This window comes from Bos javanicus, chromosome 10 (assembly GCF_032452875.1).
Source record: "Bos javanicus breed banteng chromosome 10, ARS-OSU_banteng_1.0, whole genome shotgun sequence".
NCBI lineage: Eukaryota > Metazoa > Chordata > Mammalia > Artiodactyla > Bovidae > Bos > Bos javanicus.
Genome location: NC_083877.1, coordinates 47,583,275 through 47,605,299, shown reverse-complemented (window position 1 = coordinate 47,605,299; position 22,025 = coordinate 47,583,275). Strand labels below are relative to the sequence as shown.

General features: G+C 37.1%; 1 protein-coding gene across 2 annotated transcripts in view; it reads right to left on the bottom strand.

The window, feature by feature from the left end:
- Window positions 1-21,462, bottom strand: part of VPS13C (vacuolar protein sorting 13 homolog C) — a 181,400-nt gene extending 159,938 nt beyond the window's left edge. Inside the window, exons 1-5 of one of the 2 annotated variants that reach the window (XM_061431119.1) lie at window positions 21,271-21,462; window positions 9,487-9,530; window positions 8,775-8,817; window positions 4,571-4,666; window positions 2,296-2,397 (exon numbers count right to left, since the gene is read on the bottom strand). In XM_061431119.1, coding sequence (XP_061287103.1) covers window positions 2,296-2,397; window positions 4,571-4,666; window positions 8,775-8,817; window positions 9,487-9,530; window positions 21,271-21,370 — 385 coding nt within the window. In that variant the 5' untranslated portion in view covers window positions 21,371-21,462. The remainder of the gene's footprint in view (window positions 1-2,295; window positions 2,398-4,570; window positions 4,667-8,774; window positions 8,818-9,486; window positions 9,531-21,270) is intronic. The other variant, XM_061431118.1, reaches the window with a different exon arrangement.
- Window positions 21,463-22,025: the final 563 nt, after the last annotated feature.

Here is a 22,025-nt window from a genome sequence, read left to right as displayed (position 1 = left end):
ATAGTTAAATCATTTTCTCTCCTTATCTCTGAGTCTCCATATATAAGCAATAGTACTTTTGTGCTTTCAAACTCAAGAAATAAGTGGGAAAATAATAAGTAAAAAAAAATAAAGTATAGTAATCAAGTCAAAACTGTTCATTAAAAATGATGAAATGGAAAGCATATAAAGGCCAGGGTTGTCTTTAATCATTCACATGAACAATATTATATGAAGATAGGGTCTATATTCATATAAACTAGAGAAAGTACTTAAATGCAGTCAAAATGACTAAATGTATTTCTTAATAATTGAGAAAAAAAATCTCTATCAACATATTTCCCAACTTCTGAATTTATCTCTTTTATACTTGGAGCATTTTGTTGACAAATCTAATAATGTTAATGAAACTGAGTTTCAATTTCTGAATCTTAGTTCTATACTAACAAAAATTAAACTTATCATCCAAGAAGCTACAATATAATGATTATTTATAAGCTTAACAGCCCCATTTACACAAGCTTAGTACTACAGATGTTGATGCTCTATAGATTTATCAAATCATCCTTAACAATCTCTCTGCCAGACCCAAAAATAAGTTTCCAAAGTATTAACAACCCAGTGACTTAGCAGTAGCAGTAGTCAAAATTCACAAGCACTTAATACAAAATGTATAGCAAACTCATTTGCTATATCATTTTGCTGATTAAGCTGTCAACTACTAAAACGGAGAGAGTATATACCATGCTTTCTCTTATAGTTCACTGGAAACACTAAAATATTTTGAAAGCAATCACAGTTATTTCTATTCCAAAAAAAAGAAAAAAATGAGTTTGGGGTTTGTTTCTCAAGAGGGAAAATATAAATTATATATATTATAAATTAAAAGTATATAATTACATGTAACAGCAATATATCCAACCATACAAATACCAATTGATGACTACATACAATTATATGTATGTGTATTAACAAACAGATTTAATCTGAACTGATTTAAGGAAGAAATTAAATTCTAGTGCTCTCTAAGCCTTTTTCCTCATTTTAATAAAACTATTTCTAATTAACCAATATTAAGTAAGAAGAAATATTCACACTGAATTGGCATAAAACAAAACCATGACCACTTTGCTTTGTTTGGCAGATAAAAGTGACAGAAATTAACAAAACCGTTTTCATGGAAATACAGATCCTTAAGTTTCAGCGGAAATATAAGATACAGTTAAATATGAAAAGAGAAAGGAAAAAAATGTTTAGACTTTAAAATTTTTCTACCATTAAAAACAGCCTCTGTATCTGAAATATTTTAGTACTTTTCTGTAAAAGAATCAGTAATTCTGAATAAGGGAAAAACAGCCAGGGAAAAAAGACTTAGAATCTTTGACAAAGAATTTTAATAAACAAGCTATTTTTAAGAGAGATTTCTCTTGATTTAATTAAACATCAGCAGCTTAAGCATCTTATTATAGTATCTAAAAATAATTTCTATCATTTCTAACATTGGCCATATCTTTAAAGAGAGACCAAAGAGAAATGCCTTAGGCATTCTAGTACCATCTTCTTCCATCATAGAAATATATAAACATGCTACCAAATGATGCAAAAATGATGTAAAATGCCATTAATTTTCATACGCCAATCAGCAATCAGAGTATGATTTGCCTTGAAAGAGAAAAACAAACTTGGAAAGGCTTGGAAATGCCTTCAACTCACCATCCTACAGACTACTCGGTTTTATCCTATCCTTATTCTTGCTCCATAAACCAAATTAAAACAGTCACCAGATTTATTTTTAGATAAAAACAAAATATTAAAACTTAAGATGTTAAAATGTTGAAATCTGAAAAACCAATTTTTAACAATTATCCTGTATAATATGAAAAGATATAGCAAGGAAAAGAATTACAGCACCATTTCCTCTAAACATTACTTCACTATATTAATATGCTGAACTTTATTATCTTTCAACAACACAGGTGAAAATATAGACAAAGAAACCATTAACCTTTGGCAAAAACAAACAGGACTACAAGAACTCAAAGAATTTGGTTAAGTCTCCATAAAGTAGCATAGTAGAAATGACTGGTTAAGAAAAGTAAGAAAATTTAACTGGCAGTGAGATAAAATAATCACAAAGGCAATGATTCCTAAATGTGTCATTAAAATCTTTACAATCAATATTATGAGATATGATATTAAAAGATTCTTTGGAACAATAGCTTATGAAGGCTTATGAAAGAATCCTCTTTACAGAATATTAAATGTATCTAAAACATAGGTATATGTACATTTTTCTAAAACATAAACATATTGTACCTTTTTCTGCTGCTTTTTGAAGGGCTTCTTCAATTCGGGATAACTCTCTCTGTTTAATATCTTGCAAGGATTTTTCTTCCTTTTCAGCATCATATTTAATACCTAAAATATATATATAGTTAATTCACATATCAAGAAAGGCAATAATAAATAAATAAGAAAAGTTCAGCCTCATTATAATATTGTGTGTATGTGTAACAGGTAATCTTTGTAAGCAAAAAACATTTATATTCTTTAGATTGGCTTTACAAAAAGTTTACATAAATGATTCCTATCTACTTACAAAGTTCACATCAAAAGGAAAAGGAAGGAAGGAAAGGAATTAAAGGGAGAAAGAATACAGGAAAAAGGATGATTGGGGGAAAGGGTGAGTAGGAAGGTAAAAGGGAAAAACAAAGAGAAGGCAGAAAAAACATCCAAAAATTTCCAGTTATTAGATCTGAGTGGTAAAATTTTGAGTAACTACAAAAACATGTAAAATCCAATATCAGCTGGTATCAATGTAAGATTGATTTAAAAAAAGACTTTGAGAAAGTAATTCAAGAACATGTATCAACAATCATAAAATACACAAAATCATATCCTTTTAATTTAGCAATCTCATTTCTGATCACGTACCTAAGGAAAAAACACAAAATGAGAAAGATATCTATAAGGAGGATGAGTTTATAATGTTCACTGTAATAGCAAAAACCAGTTGGCAGTCCATAATAAAATATCATATAGCCTTTCAAAATTGTCACTATCACCATGGAAACTGTGGTTTTCATATTTCATCAAAAATAGCCCTTTTGCACTGTTGGTGGGAATGTAAACTGATGCAGGCACTACGGAAGACACTATGGAGATGCCTCAAAAAAACTGGGAGTAGAACTACAACATAACCCAGCAAACCCCACTGCTTGGCATACACCCTGAGGAAACCAAAATTGAAAAAGGCACATGTACCCCAGTGTTCACTACAGCACTATTTAGCTAGGACAGGGAAGCAACCTAGATGTCCATCATCAGATGAATGGATAAAGAAGTCATGGTATATAAATACAGTGAAATATTACCCAGCCATAAAAAGGAACACATTTGAGTTAGTTCTAATGAGATGGATGAACCTAGAGCCTATTATACAGAGGGAACTTAAGTCAGAAAGAGAAAAACAAATACCTTATATTAATACATGTACATGGAATCTAGAAAGATGGTACTGATGAACCTATTCGGAGCAACAGTGGACATGCCAACATAGAAAACAGACCTACAGACATGGGTGGGGGAAAGCAGAGGGTGGGATGAACAGAGAGAGCAACATGGAAGCAGATACACTACCATGTGCAAAATAGATAACCAGTGGGAATTTGCTGTGTGACTCAGGGAACTCAAACCAGCACTCTGTAACCTAGAGGGGTGGGAGGTAGGAGAGAGGTTAAAAAGGAAGGGGACACATGTATACCTATGGCTGACTCATGCTGATGTATGGCAGTGGCCAACACAACATTGTGAAGCAATTTTCCTTCAATTAAAAATAAGTTAAGTTTGGAAAAAATATATATACACATACTAAGCAAAGAAGCTGGATCCATGTTACATATATAATGTGATAAATGCTATGTTAAATCAAGCATGTATACAGTAAAGACTGGAAAACAAGTTATAAAAATACAAATTGTCTTTTATGGTTGATAAAACAAGTAACTTTTCCCTAAAATATCTGAACTTTTCTTAACATTATATTGATCTCAAACTGAAAAAAAATTAATAAAATTAATAGTGAAAGATATTACTTTGAAAAACATCACTACTTTAAAACATTCATTAAAAATTAAAATACTATAATGTATGATGAGAAAATTACCTACTTTATACATGCTTTTGAAAGAACATTCACTCAAAATCAGAAGCAACAAAATGGGAAAAAAATTTCCAATCTGTAGATTAACATGACAGTACATTTTTTAAAATTTATTTACTTTCATTCTCAAAAGTAAATCTGTCTAATGCATCTCAACAGAAGACTTAGTTGTAAAATAATTATTCACAGAGAATATAATAAATTTCACAAATGGTTGAAATTACTCTTTCCAACAACAATATAAAATACTTTATATAAAATGTGGCTATGTATGTATATGTAAAATGCATGTATGTGTGTATATATATGAGTATGATTAGTTTATTTAAATTATGTTCTGTTTTACTAAACATATTAAAATATTTAACCAAAGTAACAATTTAATTTTACTATGACTTTACTGAATGGTTATAACCTAAAATAACTTACTTGCTCCTGGGACAACAAGCAGGTATAATCCCTCTAGAGTTGCAACAACAGCTTCGCCATAAAGGTTCTTCCAAGGAATCTTCAAAGTTAATTTATCTAAACAAACATGATTTCAACTTTCTTATTTGGATGCTCAAGAAGATATACATTTCTCGCTTTCCATTAAGAGAAAAAGTATACAAAACCCTTCAGATATAGAGTATGAACATTGCTCAGAAAAAAAGAAACTAACACAGTTTAAAACATCTTTTTATATTATATTACTATTAGAAATAACTATTCACATTGTGCTTTATATTTTTTAAACTTTTTGATAACTATTATTTCATTTAATATTCCCAAACTATAAGAAAAATGAGGCAACTATTACTTTGGTTTGGAAAAAAAGAAAACTCGGTCCCAGGCAGGTTTAATTATTTGCTTAAGTCCACTCAAGTCATCAATGGAACCAGAACTGATGGTCTAAATACGGTACATGCTGTTCTAGTCACACCTGCAACGTCATCTCTACACCATCAGTGTAAAAGAGTATCTGTTCAAGATCCCAGGAATTGAACCAGCAACACAGATTAGAGCACCAAAGGAAAAGACCTTTGACAGTATGCTAAATTGCTACAACTAGAAGAGGCCAACCCTGAAGGCAAGGTACTGTTTTATGATTACCAGTATTATAAAGTGACAGGCAGGTCAGACTAGTTATATTCCAAATATTACATGAAAGGAAGAACACATCTTCTCTGTTAGAAATAATGGTATTAATATCAAGTCCTTCAGAGACTGGCCTACAGAAACTTTCTCACCCATAATGTAGATGAACTACCCTAAGTGTCACTAAGCCAAGTTTGGAGTTTTATGGGAAAAAGCTATGCAAAGCAGGAGAGAGAAGATAAAAAGGGCATATTTTCAGCTAAATTTTGAAATGGGCAAAAATCTGTCTTTGGTATGTTTCCACACTATTATTTCTTTACCCTCTTCCCAATCACTAGTATGCCCTCTTTTCAGGTCTCCAGGCAGCACAATGTCCCAATCTGCCCTCAACTGTATCAGAGCAATTCTACCCAAACCTTTTCACCCCTACAGTTTTCCATGTTCCAAAATTAGATACCTTCTCTCATCACAATTTAAAAAATAATGACCCTATAAAAGCTATAGTTCTCTCAGTACTGCCGATCAGATTCTTAAGACAAAAGAATCTGATTCAACTAAGTCATGCTAATATGTGAGTGACTAAACTACTTACACCATCAGAATCACTGGCACTTTTAAATCAAGATGCTGAAAGCTCAAACAATTGTTGACCTGGATAAAAAGCTGAAGAAGAAATAAAATAATGTAATGTAAGGGAGGATATTTTGCTTCACCTGGATGGCTATGGAGGCAAGCCAGTTCTGGCTGGGAATCTCTTACCGAGGTTAAAATCCAGAATTATTTCTCCATCTAGATTTTTACTTTTCTCTAGCTTGTAACCCTGATGAGATCCTTAAATGGTTCCTACATCAGAGGAGCCTAGAGGTAAGGGCAGTACACTTCTGGGTCATTTCTAAGTCTGTTGATTTTATAGTGAGCACCACCTATATTTATAATAGATAGTGTTTTATTTGTAATTATCTCATCAACTCCTAAAAATAGATTTAATTGCCTTCTTGGTGAGCATGAGATTGAAAAAGTGGGAAATGCTTCTTTAATATACCAAAAATAAATTATCTGTTCTCTAAGCCTTTTTTCTCTCCTTTTACCATAACTCATTATCCTCCCGTCCTTGACTATTCTGTATTCCACTGAAATTAAGTTCCACTGCCTTCCTTTTATAAATCAGGAAAATTTTTTAAATTTTTAAGTAAAAGCAGTATCCACAAACATATCTAGCTCTTAGAAAATCAAAACATCCTTGGTGTACTTAGCCACACTAACTCGACAGGTTAGGTATAATATTTAAGCTAACAGTAATTTAAAAACTGTTAATTTTAAGCTAACAGTAATGTAAGTGCCTGATAAACCTCAAAACAGAGATAAGTATAAAGAAAATATGCTTTTCATCCTTACATGCAAAGTGTCTCTCCTAACTCAGTGAGTAACCTGGAAGAAAGCCATTAAATTCTTATAATACTTTAAAAGCAAAGAAAATAAATTCAGAACCATAGAAAACCTCTTCCAAAATATAAATTTTGTTGTAATAATACAATGAATAACATATAAGTTATTTAGGCAAATATAACTCACCCATTAACCTGGATATGAAGCTGCAATATTTTGTCCTAATTATAGATCTCTCTAGTATCTTTGAGGACAAAGATACCATAGTTACCCTTGCTTCTCCCACAGCTATGTATCTTAAAGGTAAAAGATTGAGTTAATAACTATAACTTCACTGGAGGATTTCAATTAAGCATGCAGGGCTACAATACATCCACAACACTGCTAAACAAGGCTCTGTGTAATAGACAAACAAAAAATATAATTTTTTGCCCTAGCAATATTTTCAATCTAAAGGAGTATCTCCTGTTTCAAGAGGAAAAAAAAAAAGAATTTACATTAAAATGTTTTAACTTATATAAAAGGAACACATATTTATGAAGTAATGCAGATTCACAGAAGTATTCAAGTAATTACTAAAAAGATGCTACGACAGTAAAAGACAAAGCCTTCCCTGAATACAAAATAATGAATGAAGAAGGAAAGCGATATGGTGAAGTAGCAGGGTGACAGGGATGAAAGGAAGGATTGGTGGCATAAGTGAAAATTCTAAAGTAAGAGTAACTCATCTAGGGTTGTAATTTATAGCTTTTAAAAAGTAAAAACCAGGCAGCACAGAGAGTTGAAAGGACCTGCTATATTAAATGGAGAAGGCAATGGCACCCCACTCCAGTACTCTTGCCTGGAAAATCCCATGGACGGAGGAGCCTTGTAGGCTGCAGTCCATGGGGTCACTAAGAGTCGGACACGACTCAGCGACTTCACTTTCACTTTTCACTTTAATGAATTGGAGAAGGAAATGGCAACCCACTCCAGCGTTCTTGCCTGGAGAATACCAGGGACGGGGGAGCCTGTTGGGCTGCCATCTACCGGGTCGCACAGAGTCAGACATGACTGAAGCGACTTAGCAGCAGCAGCAATATTAAAATTCCTATTGAAAAATTTCTCCAACAAAGATGTATGCTTAGTTATGGATGATCTTAGTGTGAGAGTTTAGCTACACAGACTTTCAACTTAACAGAACATATCCTTTATACCACATTGCTGCACAATATATCAAGTGAAATGGCTGAATAAAACATAAGGGAAATTAGCTATACTTCAATTCTCTTTAGTCAATCCTAAAGAAAATCAACCCTGACTATTCACTGAAAGGACTGATGCTGAAGCTGAAGCTCCAATACTTTGGCCACCTGATGCAAAGAGCCGACTTGTTAGAAAAGACCCTGATGCTGGGAAAAATTGAAGGCAAAAGGAGAAGAGGGCGGCAGAGGATGAGATGGTTAGACAGCATCACCAACTCAACAGCCATGAATCTGAGCACACTCTAACAGATAATGAAGCAAGGGAAGTTTGGGGTCCTGCAGTCCATGGGGTTGCAAAGAATTGGACACAACTCAGCAACTGAGTTCTGAGTAAGGCTTCCCTGATGGCTCAGAGGTTAAAGTGTCTGCCACCAATGCGGGAGACCTGGGTTTGATTCCTGGGTCGGGAAGATCCCCTGGAGAAGGAAATGGCAACCCACTCCAGTATTCTTGCCTGGAGAATCCCATGGACAGAGGAGCCTGGTAGGCTACAGTCCACAGGTCACAAAGAGTAGGACACGACTGACCGTTCACTTTCACTTTTCACTTTCAGCAACTGAACAACAACAAATTCTCTTTACTAGAGTCTGCAAATTATACTGCTTTGAAATTTAAAAAAAAAATCTGCATATCAACTTTGAAAATGAAGATACTTTTCTGTGGTGGAACCAAAGCCTGAAAAATATCACTGAAGTTCAAATATCCTTCTAATTTAAAAGGTAATTTTCTACACTTTGCTCAAAAACTTCCATACATATACTAGGTACAGCATACATTAGGCTCAGAACTCCGAAAGCTCTAATCAACATAAGCCAAAAACCTATCACATTTTGTTCAAGCTAAGAAAGATGTCTGAGATTAAATAACAGGAAAAATAAAAAACTAAAAGGATGAAGAATAACTCAAATGAAGAGTGAAGTACTTACCAATTTGGCCAGCCTTGACTTTAAAAGGAACATCCAATTCACTCTTCAGAAGAAAGAAAAAAAAAATTAAACAACATCTTAAACTATTAAGTGCCTCCAAATCATCTCTGTAATAATTATTTAAATACACGATCATCTCTAAGGAAAAATAAAATTTTTACATCTGAGCAACTCATAAAGGATATGTTTCATAGGTGAAAAAATGTTTTTATTAACTTACAATTGACTTTTAAGAAAGAATTCATAAGAGAAGCAAAATATAAACAAGGATGATAGAAAAAGAGTTTATAGTTAAAGAACATTTCATTTTCCAAAAGATACTATTTCCATCATAAGGAAAAAAATTCTTTTTCTAAATCTTCAATCTCAGATTTTCCTAGAATAAATCATTAAACAAATAATCACTTCATCTGGTACCTGGTACCAAGTACCCAGCAACCAGGGTTTCAAAGAGCTTATCGAATTAACTGGGTAGTCAACATAGTAAAGAATCTGCCTGGAATACAGGAGATTCCGGGTTCAATCCCTGGTTTGGGAAGATCCCCTGGAGAAGGGAATGGCTACCCATTCCAGTATCCTGGCCTGGAGAATTCCATGGACAGAAGAGCCTGGTGGGCTACAGTTCATGGTGTTGCAAAGAGTCAGACAGGACTGAGCAACTAACATTTTTACTTTCAACATAGTTTATATTAAAAAAAAAAAAAAAACTTACCAGAGCATTTTCTTTGATCTGTAGATTATCCAAGGCCACATTACCTTTAAAAAAAAAAAGACAAAAATTATAAAGTTAATACACCAATTAGTATTAGTATACCCCATCTTAATGCAGCACCAACACTATGCTAAATGCTAAGAAGTAAGCAAAGCAAACTTCAAGAATTTAAGAAGCTAAGGCACAAAAGAGTTGTTCTATATATACAAGAAGTATTAGTTACGGCATACTTTAGGTGAGCCCAATGCAAAAGAAATCATAAAATATTTAAACTGGCTAACATTTAAATAGACAATGAGAAAGAAACTGATGCCTTTCAGACTAAAGAACTCTAGAACTGAAAATATCTATATATCCATCATTTTGAATGATGAAGCCAAAATCTTAAAAGAAGGAAATAAAGAGGTTACTATTAGAACAGATCAATTATCCTGTAACCCAGAATCTTTTCCTTAATCATAGGGTCAGTGAATAATTTCTATAAGAATACAGTGCTGGTCTTTTAAAACTTCAAAGATCCTATTCCCCAGTAATTGTTTATGCTTCTACTATTCTCTCATTAGTCCAACTTTTTAAAAGTTTATTCAGATATTAAGTTATAAAAACAAAAGCCATAATGACACTATTGCATGACTCAAATTTTAAACACTGCACCTATATGTTCATACAGAATAAGTAAATATTCTTGTTTACATAAAAATATAAGCCAAAAAAAGTTTTCATTTCATGTAAATTCTCTAAAGATTACTAAAATGCAAGTTCCAACATGAAATACAAGTATAAATTATTCAATCATGCATTTTCTTAATCACTCATGACACATTTCTGTTTTTGTTTTGCTTTTTCAAAAAATACTATGCTTCCTATGCTCTCTCAAAACATTTCTCAATCAAGCAGTTTCTTTCTGGTGGTATTCTAAAAAGTATATTCCTCTATTATGCCACTGTTAAGAGATTCGCTTTTCCCCAGATCTCAGATTTATTCAAGCAAACATTTATTAAGCACTTACTCCAAGTCATGTACTGGAAAGAGAACAAGCCTGCTGGTTGAGGAGAGCAAATTTCTAAAATTTGGTTAATACTCTATTGACATGCCAACAGAATAGTACATAAGATGCAAGGGAGGAACCACCTAGTTCTGCCAAGGGAGACTAAGAACTTCACACAAAAGTTCAAGCTAGAAGACTGAAGGAATATTTATTGGGTGGATAAAAAAAGAGAGCAAAGGGCTTCCCTGGTGGCTCCCCAGTAAAGAATCTGCCTGCCAATGCAGGAGACACAGGTTTGATTCCTGGGTCAGGAAGATCCCCCAGAGTAGGAAAGAGCAATCCATTCCAGTATACTTGCCTGGGAAATACCATGGACAGAGAAGCCTGGTGGGCTACAGTCCACCAGGCCGCATGAGTCAGACAGACACGACTTAAAACTAAACCACCACCACCAAGAAAAGAAGGCAACAGACATCTCGGAGTACAATGTATTTTAGAATGCACATGTGGTTTTTTGCAGGTGGATGTGAGGATGGGAGATAAAGCCAGAAAGTTTGACAGGAGTTAGGCTAACCAAGAGTCTTCAGAGTGAAAAGTTCAGACTGGTTACAAGAGAGAGATGAAATATGTACAACGAGGATGACAAAATCTGAGCTAGAACCATTATTCTATTGTTCTAAGAAATGGATCTGTCCAAATAATTTACCTAAAGATACTGCAATATTGGTTACAAAGCAGAAAGGACTGATGGGGGGGGGGGGAGGGGGGAGGACCTAAAGAACTCCAAGTCCAAAAAGACAGCAAACATAATAACCTATAACAGAGCAACAAAATATAGACAGACATGGGAAACACACTCATAAAGCAGTGAGGTTTAAAACAATGGTAAAGAATGCCCAGCTTGATCTATATATTTAAAATTACATATATGCACATATACATAGATAACAAACAACTCTAACACTAGACACCATAATAATCACAGCTGTTATTACCATATAATAAAGTTCATCTTCTTTATATATGCATATTGTAAATTTTCTATAATAAACTTAAAAGCTGCAAGAAAAGGAAAGTAGGAGGTAGAAGCCTCGCAAATGGGAAGAAAATACTACAGCATAATAACAGGAGGAAAATTTCTACAATATACTGAAGAAAAATTAAAACCTGAAGTAGGCAATAACTTCAGGGTCAAAGAGACAGATGAAAAAGTTATTTTGGGGCTAGAACTGACAAGATGTCATCACTGACCAAACATATGAATAATATAGTAGTCATGGAAAACTGACATGTATTTTGAGAATTAAGAAAAAAAATCTTTAAAAAAAGTATTATATGAATAAAAATTACATAAAGTGGGAGAACATTCCTGGACTTAATTCTGTCAGATGATGAATTACAAAAAAATTACAATTGGGAATTCTATGTGAGTCAAAAGAAGTAATGCGCACAGAAGCCAGTGCACATGTGAAGCCACACACACCAGTTTAACAAGACCTAACACCATGGGGTCGCACAAAGTCGGACACGACTGAGCGACTCCACTTTCACTTTTCACTTTCATGCATTGGAGAAGGAAATGGCAACCCACTCCAGTGTTCTTGCCTGGAGAATCCCAGGGACGGGAGAGCCTGGTGGGCTGCTGTCTATGGGGTCGCACAGAGTTGGACACGACCGAAGTGACTTAGCAGCAGCAGCAACACCTCTAGGGAGGCTTGTAAACTTGCTCATGAATTTTGCTTGTTCTTCCCCTTGATTTTCAACTAGAGTGTCAAGGGTCACCAGGAATGTTCTCAAGTAACCTGCAGTAGATATGAAGCATTTTCTAACAATTGTTAAAGCACTAACATATGTAAAAATATAAGTGCTCTCATAAAAAGCACACTTTCTACCACAGTGGCACTGTGGTTCTTTAATGAAGTGATAGATGCTATTTAAGATGTGAAATAGTAAAGCTACCAATATGGCTAACAGAGCTAAACAAGCACATTTAGAAAGGCATATGAGAGAAAGGTCATAGTGTTTATTTCTGGGAGGCAGAATTAAGGATTTATTAATTCATGTTCCTCAGTATTTTCTAGTTTTTACAATAAACAGATATTACTTTTATGTTAATATTATTAAATTATAATATGAAATGGGGAAACAAGGTAAACTCTAATGTCAATGTCAATATGACCTTAATATGTTTTATCTAAATTCCTCCTATATTTACTATTTACTATCTACAGAAACATTAAAAAAAAAGATCTATTTCTACTACTTAAGAGTCTAGCAATCAAATGCATATTTCCTCTCTGGAAAAAATGTAAATGTTATCTAACAAATAGTAACCATAACAGTGATAATAAGAATGATATATTCTATAAATTATTTGCACTGAAGGAGGAGTCACTACTCCTAACACAAAGAAAAGGGGAGGAACAGCAGCGTATTTCTGATTAACACCAGGGTGAAAGTGCATTCATTTATTCAACCGGTAGATGAGTGCCTTATCTAAGTAAGGCACTGTGCTCTTAGTGTACTCTCCCACTAAAATGCATGCTTTTCTGCAGATACAGAATATCAGCCTCTTTGTACTTAACTGACTGCTGAGGCAAAAGTTAAGATTTAGTTTTCCATCTCTATTCAAGATAATATAATTCTATATACATGCAAGGAACTTTAATAGCTATAATCAGATCACCCAGGGCTAAGAGCACAGAGGTCATAGGAAGTTCCTGAAAACCTAGAGGAAGGATAAATATTTGTGTCTAATCTTTAACAACCCCCCCCCCAAAAAAGGGAGGAAAGAAAGACTAATAATTGGAGATGGATAAACTTAACTCTGCCAGCGAGGAAGGCACTAAAGCCAATCCCACAATCAAGTGTGTCTAAGCCCACAAATTTCTAAGGAGACCAAGGTGAGAAAGAAGAAAAGAGGCTCTGTGAAGTGATTGCCTTCTATGATGGACTGCCAAGTCTGAAGGATGACAGCAAAAGTTAGTCTGGCTTCAGAAGACAAGGTTTCTGATTTTGATCCTATATGATGAAAGTAAATGATGGCCCACAAGCTACCCAGCCCTCTCAATGCACTATATGATGAAAGAAATGAAAGTAAATCATGAAGAAACAAATGTATGTGACCAGAGTGTCACATATAAACTTTCAAAGCTAATCTTGAAGGATATTTTAAAGAAGCATCTTAAAAGAGTAAATCCTCAATCAAAATTTAATTTAATCTTTATGAATGAACCAGAGGAGGGAAATGAAAGTAAATCCATTAAATTAGCAAATGAAACCAAGGAGGCAGAGTTGGAGCCAGCTCAGAAAAATTTCAAAAGAAAAAGAAAAGACTGCTAACTTATACAAAATAACAAAGTTGGTACATTTGTGAATAAAAATCAAATGCCACTGATATAATGTGGAGCAAGTCTGCCTCAGTCCAAGAATAGCTTTTAAAACACATAATGGCCTACAGAATAAATGTAAGAAATTCATTGCTGATGCTAAATACCTCCAGTCTGAAATAATCTGAATTTTCACAGAAGTTTCACTACACTATTCTTATGGCACTTAACACTCAGGTATATAAATCCCCCACCTAACTTCAAACTCATTGATTCTCCTCATAGAAGGCACTCAGAAAACACTGACTCAGTTAATTAGAATGCCTGTGTGTGTTTTAGTCGCGCAGTTGTGTCCAACCTTTGCAACCCCATGGACTGTAGCCCACCAGGCTCCTCGGTCCATGGGATTTCCCAGGCAAGAACACTGGAGTGGGTTGCCATTTGTACTGAAATAGAAATGACTACATTAAGAACATAAATCTTTCTATGTTATTGATAGAAAACACTCTCAGATCTACTACATTACTTGATCCTCACAGCCTCCTGGGTGTAAAAGGAGGCAGGATGTAAAAACAAATCAGGGTTTAGAGGTTAAATGATTGGCCTAAGAACACTATGTGAACATAGTAAGTGGTGCAGCCAGGGCTCAAATCTCCTGATGCCCCAGGCTGTATTAAAAACATTACACGATCTTCCAAAGAGCACAGATAGCTTAGAGAATCTGATAATTCTGTCCTCCTTGGGGAAAAAAAAAAAAGCCATGTAAGAACTGGACCCCGCACTGAGAGGTCTGGATAGCTGGTGAGCCATTTTTGGTTTTTGCTTTTTAAAAGAATTTCTTTAGAAACCCAAAACCAAAAAGGGTAACTAAAATCAGTATTACTAGCAAAGATATAACCAGAAAGGAAAGGAAAGTCAAGCTTTATGTTAAGAAAAAGAAATGTGTCTCCGTGGGAAACGCAGAAGCAGGAGATAGCATTGCAAAGGGTCATTTTAGTACTTTTTAAAAATCTACATTTTTCTAAAAACAAAAGAAACTCATAAGTTATGATTTAGAACGTTTTAGGATCATGAAGACCTTAAAACCTAATCTGCTTTCACTTTATACATGAGGAAATCTTTTAAAGAGACTGGGTGGTTTATGCAAGGTTATACAATTAATATGTAGTAGCTTCCCAGGCGGAGAAGGCAATGGCACCCCACTCCAGTACTCTTGCCTGGAAAATCCCATGGACAGAGGAGCCCGGGAGGCTGCAGTCCATGGGGTCGCAAAGAGTCGGACACAACTGAGTGACTTCACTTTCAATTTTCACTTTCATGCATTGGAGAAGGAAATGGCAACCCACTCCAGTGTTCTTGCCTGGAGAACCCCAGGGACGGGAGAGCCTAGTGGGCTGCCACTATGGGGTCGCACAGAGTCGGACACGACTAAAGCGACTTAGCAGCAGCAGCAGCTTCCCAGGTGGCTCAGAGGTAAATAACCTGCCCACCAATGCAGGCGATGCCTGCCAAGCAGGAACTGCAGGTTCGATCCCTGGGTCAGAAAGATCCCCTGAAAAGGAAATGGCAACCCACTCCAATATTCTTGCCTGGGAAATACCATGGACAGAGGAGCCTGGCAGGCTACAGTCCAAGGGGTGGCAAAGAGTCACATGACTTAGTAACTAAACAGCAACAGCAGTAGTGCTTAGAATAGAATCTATGTCTCCCGACTCCCTGGTCAATGTTCTTAATATAAAACACACAGACAAATACAAAACTGGGATTAAAAACAAAAAATCAACCAATAAACAAAAATGCCCTCATCCAGGGAACTAGCTTTGCATATTATAAAATGGTGAAAAAAGAATATGTGGTGCTATGCACTTTTTATTTAAGATTTCCTTTGCTTATCTGTAACATAAACTCATTATTTATTTGAAAGTATATATAAATATTCAAACACATTCATTTCCCAAGGACGTGAGCTAAAGTAAGCGAAAGTGTTAGTCACTCATTCGTGTCCAACTCTTTACGATCACATGGCTCCTCTATCCATGGAATTCTCCAGGCAGGAATACTGGAATGGGTAGCCATTCCCTTCTCGAGGAGATCTTCCCAACCCAGGGATCAAACTTGGGTCTTCTGCATTGCAGGTAGATTCTTTACCATCTGAGCCACCAGGGAAGCCCTAAGCTAAAGTAAATGAATGAACATTTCTAAAATAAATCAAATTATTTTGATAACTATTGCTTTAGTAAAAATACTTAATAAAATATATCAACTCATTTCAGTTGAATCCAGCTATTTAACCCAAATTATCTCATCTAGAGTCCTTTTAATAGGAGTTCACAGTAACTTTGTCTTGGGAGGGGAAGCTGGGGGAAGGAGAAGAAACAACTGACTCTCACTCTTCCATTTCCCTATGGAAACAGGAAGTCTCAGCAAAGAAAGCTGGAAAGCTGCCATGTCACCACTGAACTTTCTCCTTTTCAAATACATTTCAGGGCTCTCGTAAGAGTAAGTAGTGTGGCAGAGCCCCTTTGCAGAATGGTTACCCAAGTACCAACTTCCAGCTCTATTTGTAGAAAGGGGTGGTTTTAATTTATCATACTATTCAAATTTGTGGAAAGTTGTTTTTAATAAAATTTTAAAGCATTGTTTTAAATAATGATATTTAAATACCTAAGTATGTTACGATATTGAACTTTTTTGTTTACATGTGACAGGACAAGCTAATGAGAAGTGTGGCTTTCACTAGGCTAAGTGTTGGCTGGGAGGAGAGAAATAAAATTCCTCAACAGGTTTAGAAATGCTTAAATATTGCTATGTTTTATGGATTAAGGTTAGAAAGAAGCAAAGAGGCCTGTTTTTTCAAGCTGCCTTTCAGCTACCTGTTAAGACAATGTAATATATAGATTTGGATTTGCAAATATCAGCATGAGGCTGGAACTTCATTCTTCCTGTCATACTTCATGACTGTGAATCTGCTCACCAGTAGTGAGTGAAGAACAAAAAGGTAAACATGATTTGACTATCATTTCTCTCCATGAATGCAGGGCAAGTGGGAGTACTTAATGAATGAGTACACATGGATCTGGCCTTGTTCAAGTCACTAAAGTTCAAAGCCGGAAGAAACGACCTTGCCTCGCCTTCTCATTTACAGATACGAAGCTAGTAGTCACTGGGCAGTGACTTGCTAAAAACCAGTGAACCAGGCAGTACTGGACATGTAATTAGATCCCATGTTTCCTCCTCCCTTATGCTGCTCAGCTCAGAACATCTGGCAGCTGACAGGAAAGTGTCAAGGGCAGAGTGAAGGACAATAGAGGAATCAGAGTTAAAACTCTGAGGGTACTCCACCTGGCTCCTACTCCTACTGGTGGCCAGCAGGTCACCACAGCCATCTCCTACATCCAACTCTTCACAGCCTCTGTGTATATTCTACCTATCAAATGGAAGCAAGAGCAGCAGAATTCTGAATGGAGATTTTCTGATGACTTTTCATGGCAAGTCACCTTGAAAAATCAAACTGAAAAAGGTTCTACATTGCCACAATCTCGCCTAAACCAAATTGCAAAAGATCTGGTGTTTCAACATACCTTTTCAAATATGTTACTCTTAAAACAATTAAATTCTGGACATGCCTCAAATAGCTAAAGGCTGTGCAACTTATCTCCTGGTACCAGTTTATGGGTAACAAAACCTAGACAAACCTTCCCACCTACATAGGCAGCAACATGCCCACCAGGCACTTTTCTGAACCTTTGAAAATCGGACTTACAAAATACCTGGCAGGTGGTATAAGTTCTCTAAGTGTAAACTCAAATGGAAATAGTTTTTTTTCTTTTAAGAACAATCTTTGGAAATGTGGTATTAGCTCTCTACACAAAATTATTACACTGAAGAATGTGAAAACCTTAAAGGTCATACTTATGAAAATAGGCATAGCTCATTTTACTGCACTTCACTTTACTGAGCTTCACAGATACTGTTTTTTTACAAATTTTTTACACATTGAAGGTCTGTGGCAACCCTGTCAAGCAAGCCTACTGGTGCCATTTTTCCAACAGTATTTACTCACTTCATGTCTCTGTGTCACATTTTGGTAATTCTTGCAATCTATCAAATTTTTCATTATTATTATATTTGCTATAGTGATCAGTGATTTTTGATGTACCTACTGCAAAAAAGATCATGACTCACTAAAGGCTCAGATAATGGGTAGCATTTTTTAGCAATAAAGTATTTTAAATTAAGTATGTACATTTTTTGACATAATGCTATTGTACACTTGAAAGACTACTAAGGTATGTTCCAAATTAACGTTAATAAGCACTAGAAAACCAGAAAGTTCATGTGATTTGCTTTATTTTGATATTCACTTTATTGCAGTGGTCTGGAACCAAACTCTCAATATTTCTCAAGGTATTCGTATAAAATAAAACAAGCAGGCTGGTTTCCATCATTCAACTAGGTTTGTGTATCATCACCATTACTATCAGTATTAACAATTTACCAATTAGAATCACAAAAACTTTTCACATGATTTACCTTACAAATAGTGTTATTTCCGCATTTTAAAAGGGAGATAAGTAAACTAAGGCTTAAAGAATTTAAATGTTTCTCCTATATCCCACAGCTAGTAAATAAGTTTTCATTTCTCCACCACAGCAAGAATTTTTTAAAAATCATTATGTGTAAATCACTTTTAAAATTACAGAGGAACTGCTGGGCATTTTAAAAAAATCTTTATAAGAATAAAAACGGAGATGACAAAGCCTTTATGTGTGTGTGTGTTGCAATTTAAGGCAATATTCACAATAAACTTTCAGATTCTAGGCCTTCCAATAATTCTCCCCATCTTTCTCACTCTAATTTTTTGTTTCTTGTGGATTTCATTGGGAATGCCTGTATATGTATGAATATTTGCACAGAAAATTTTTCAAATTGTATCAACACACCATTTTGATTTCTAAAAGTCCTTCCTGATACCATCCAAGCAAAGATTATGCATTTTTACTGACATGCTACCAAGTCACTTCTTAAAACTTCTGTTTCTTTCTTAAGTTAAAAATTTCATGAAGCATATAATTCCTCCAAGTACCTTTTAATTTTCTACTACAACCTATTCAGCACCAGAAGGTCTACTATAAATGCAAAATACAATTTCAATATTCCCCTTAGACTAGGGTTTCTCAACCAACATTTTGGGCTGAGTACTACAGTCCATGGGGGTCACAAAGTGTCGGATATGACTTAGTGACTAAACAACAACAACTTTTTGCTGTGGGGAGCTGTCCTGAGCATTTAGAACATAACAGTCTTTAGGGGTTCACCCAGGAAATACCAAAAGCACACATCTCCCCACAGCATGACAATCAAAAGTGTCTCAGATATGCAAATGTTCTCTTGGAAGCAAAGTCATTCCTGGTTGAAAACCATTGCCATAGATTAGTCAAAGAAGTATCAATTTATCCCTTGTTTGGAAAGAATAGTAGATCAGCTGTGCGAAATGTTTGCAGATGGAATTCTTCCCTTTCTCAACATATGAAAATTTAAGAAAAAAACTAAAAGGTCAAACTCTGTGACTCATAAATCTTATCTGCTAAACCAGTTTTCAAGTAATTATTATATAAAATTTTAAATTCTTTATAAAGCTTGTCAATGTTAAAGATCTCATAAATATCAGCTGTTTTCTTAATAATAACTTAATAATCTCATTTGTTTTACTATAAAAAGTGTAAGATAAATTTATTCAAAGAACAGAAATCACCAGCTCACAGTTTTGCCTATTTTAATGAGAGAATTAGTATTATAAACAAAATATTTAAGCAATAGCTGTAAAAGCTCATAACTTATTGCTTTCTTTATGCTTATCACAAAAACAAAAGGCAGCAAAACTTTATACGAGTTTAGCTGTGGTCTGATAAACCTGAATGGACTTCCATCAGAGGCATTTCCTAAAAGAAATGGGTTTATTTGCTCAGGGCCTGTTATAAAGTTGATGCTGGCCATGGGCATAACGCACAAGTACCAAGTCACTTCAGTTGTGTCTGACTCTGTGTGACTCTATGGGCTGTAGCCTGCAAGGCTCCTCTGTCCATGGGGTTCTCCAGGCAAGAATACTGGAGTGGATAGCCATTCCTTTCTCCAAGGGATCTTTCCCACCCAGGGATGAAACCTGGGTCTCCCACATCATAGGCCAACTCTTTACCATCTGAGCCACCATGGAAGCTCAAAAAGAAATGGAATAAATTCTAATGGTATATTTTATTTAACCCAATATATTCAAATATTATTTTACCACATGATCAATATAAAAAACTGCTGAGATATTACACTTTCTCCTATTGAGTATTTTCAAAACTTGCTGTGTACTTTATACATCTAGCACAATTTATTTTGCACTAACTACACTGGAAATGTTCTTATAGTGGCCATGAACCGAACATCCATTTGAGTACTACTTCAGATTTCCCTTCAAAGCTGACAAAATTCCCAAAACTCTTCTGTAGAGTGAGGAAGTATCCCCAGTGTCCCCAGAGCTTTTCAGGTAAATGGTGCAAATAAGCTTTCTGAAGATGGAGAAGCACACTACGGTCTACTTCTATACACAGCCTCTAGGATAGAAGCGTTGGTGTCAATTCTTCAGTGTGCAACCAGTTCAGTTCAGTCGCTCAGTCGTGTCCGACTCTTTGCGACCCCATGGAACCGCAGCGCGCCAGGCCTCCCTATCCATCACCAACTCCCGGAGTCACCTAATTAATGATGATGTAGCTCGTGGCTTGAATTTCTCTCTGTTGCTCCAAAACAAAACTGAAACTCCTCTTCTTAAGAGGAAAATCAATCCTAAGGGAAGTAGTCACTTTCTCAGTAGCTGAGAGTATTATGAGTTAAGAATTTCTACCGAAGAGCCTTTCCTAATGATCTTCCCCTACTTGCCAATCGTTTCCCAAACCCTTTAGGGAAAAGCCAGTTCCTGACAGCTATCAACTGCCAGAAAAGATAACTGCGAAACACAATTTCCTGTTTCTCCTTCCTTGATGCCACTTGGGCGTGTGTGACCACGCTGCCAGCCTCGCTCCACCTGGAGTGAGAACAGGAAGGGTTCTGTGGAGTCGAAGGGGCCAGGCCGAGGGCAGGCAGAGGTCCCCCCAGGTGGGCAGATGTGACCGGGCAGGGACTTCGGACTCAGGGACACGAAAGCTGGGAATCTCCGCGGGACGGGCTTGATCCAACCGCCCCTCTCCAGACCCTGCGAGCACCCAGGACCCCGTGGCGGTGGAGGCGGGCACAGGCCTCCCCACGCCCTGCACCTGCGGCCCAGGGAGGGGGCCCCACCGAGTGCCCTCCCCGGAGGCGGAGCCTCAGACGGCAAAAGGAACTCGGCCGGGGCTGGAGCCGGGAGGGGAGCAGCCTGCGGCTGGGGCCCCATGGCCAGCGTCTGCAACCCCCAGCAACCCGCGGCCGCGCCCTCTCGCTTACCGCCCCAGATCCCCAGCTTCAGCTGGGACTTGTTCAGGTTCTCCACATAGTCCCCCAGGAAGCGGTTCAGCAGGTCCGCGACCACCGACTCCAGCACCATGGTGGGACCCAGGCACAGGAGAGGGAGGAGCCGGAACCGACCGGCGCAGCTGAGGGCGGCGACCAGCGCTGCGAATGACAGCCCCCCCGGGCGCCGACCCGCCCCCGCGCCGCGCTGCACCGCGCGTGATTGGGCTGTGCGCAGGCGCGCCACAGCGCCGCCGCGGATGCTGCTGCTGTAGTTGCTGCTGCTGGTTCTGCTCCTCCCGCCTCCCGGAGCTGGAGCTTCGGGGGCGCGTCGCAAACTCGTGACCCCCTGGCCGCAGGCCGCCAGGGCACCTGACAGCGGGCGGAGCGGCGGAGAAGCTGCTTTGTGGCTTGCCTCAGCGGCCAGCACCAGAGGAAAGAGTTGTTAGAGAAAGAAAAGGGAGGCAGGAGTTGCTGAGCACGGGTACATCTTTGACCGTCTCTCTGCTTCCTCTGAGTCTCTTTCTTTTGCCTTGAGGACCGTAAGGCTCCGTCGTCCGGGTGGGAAGCATCGGCGCCGGAGCCGACCGAATGGCTACCCGGCGCTTCCCAGGCCTCCAGTCCACACTGAGCAGCCTCATAAGTAACCATCCGTTCAGGAGGGGAAAATAGGAGACCCTGCACCCTAGTTCTGCTACACATCAGCCGCACCTGGCACCAGCTCTCTGAGGCAAAACACACTTCAGTAA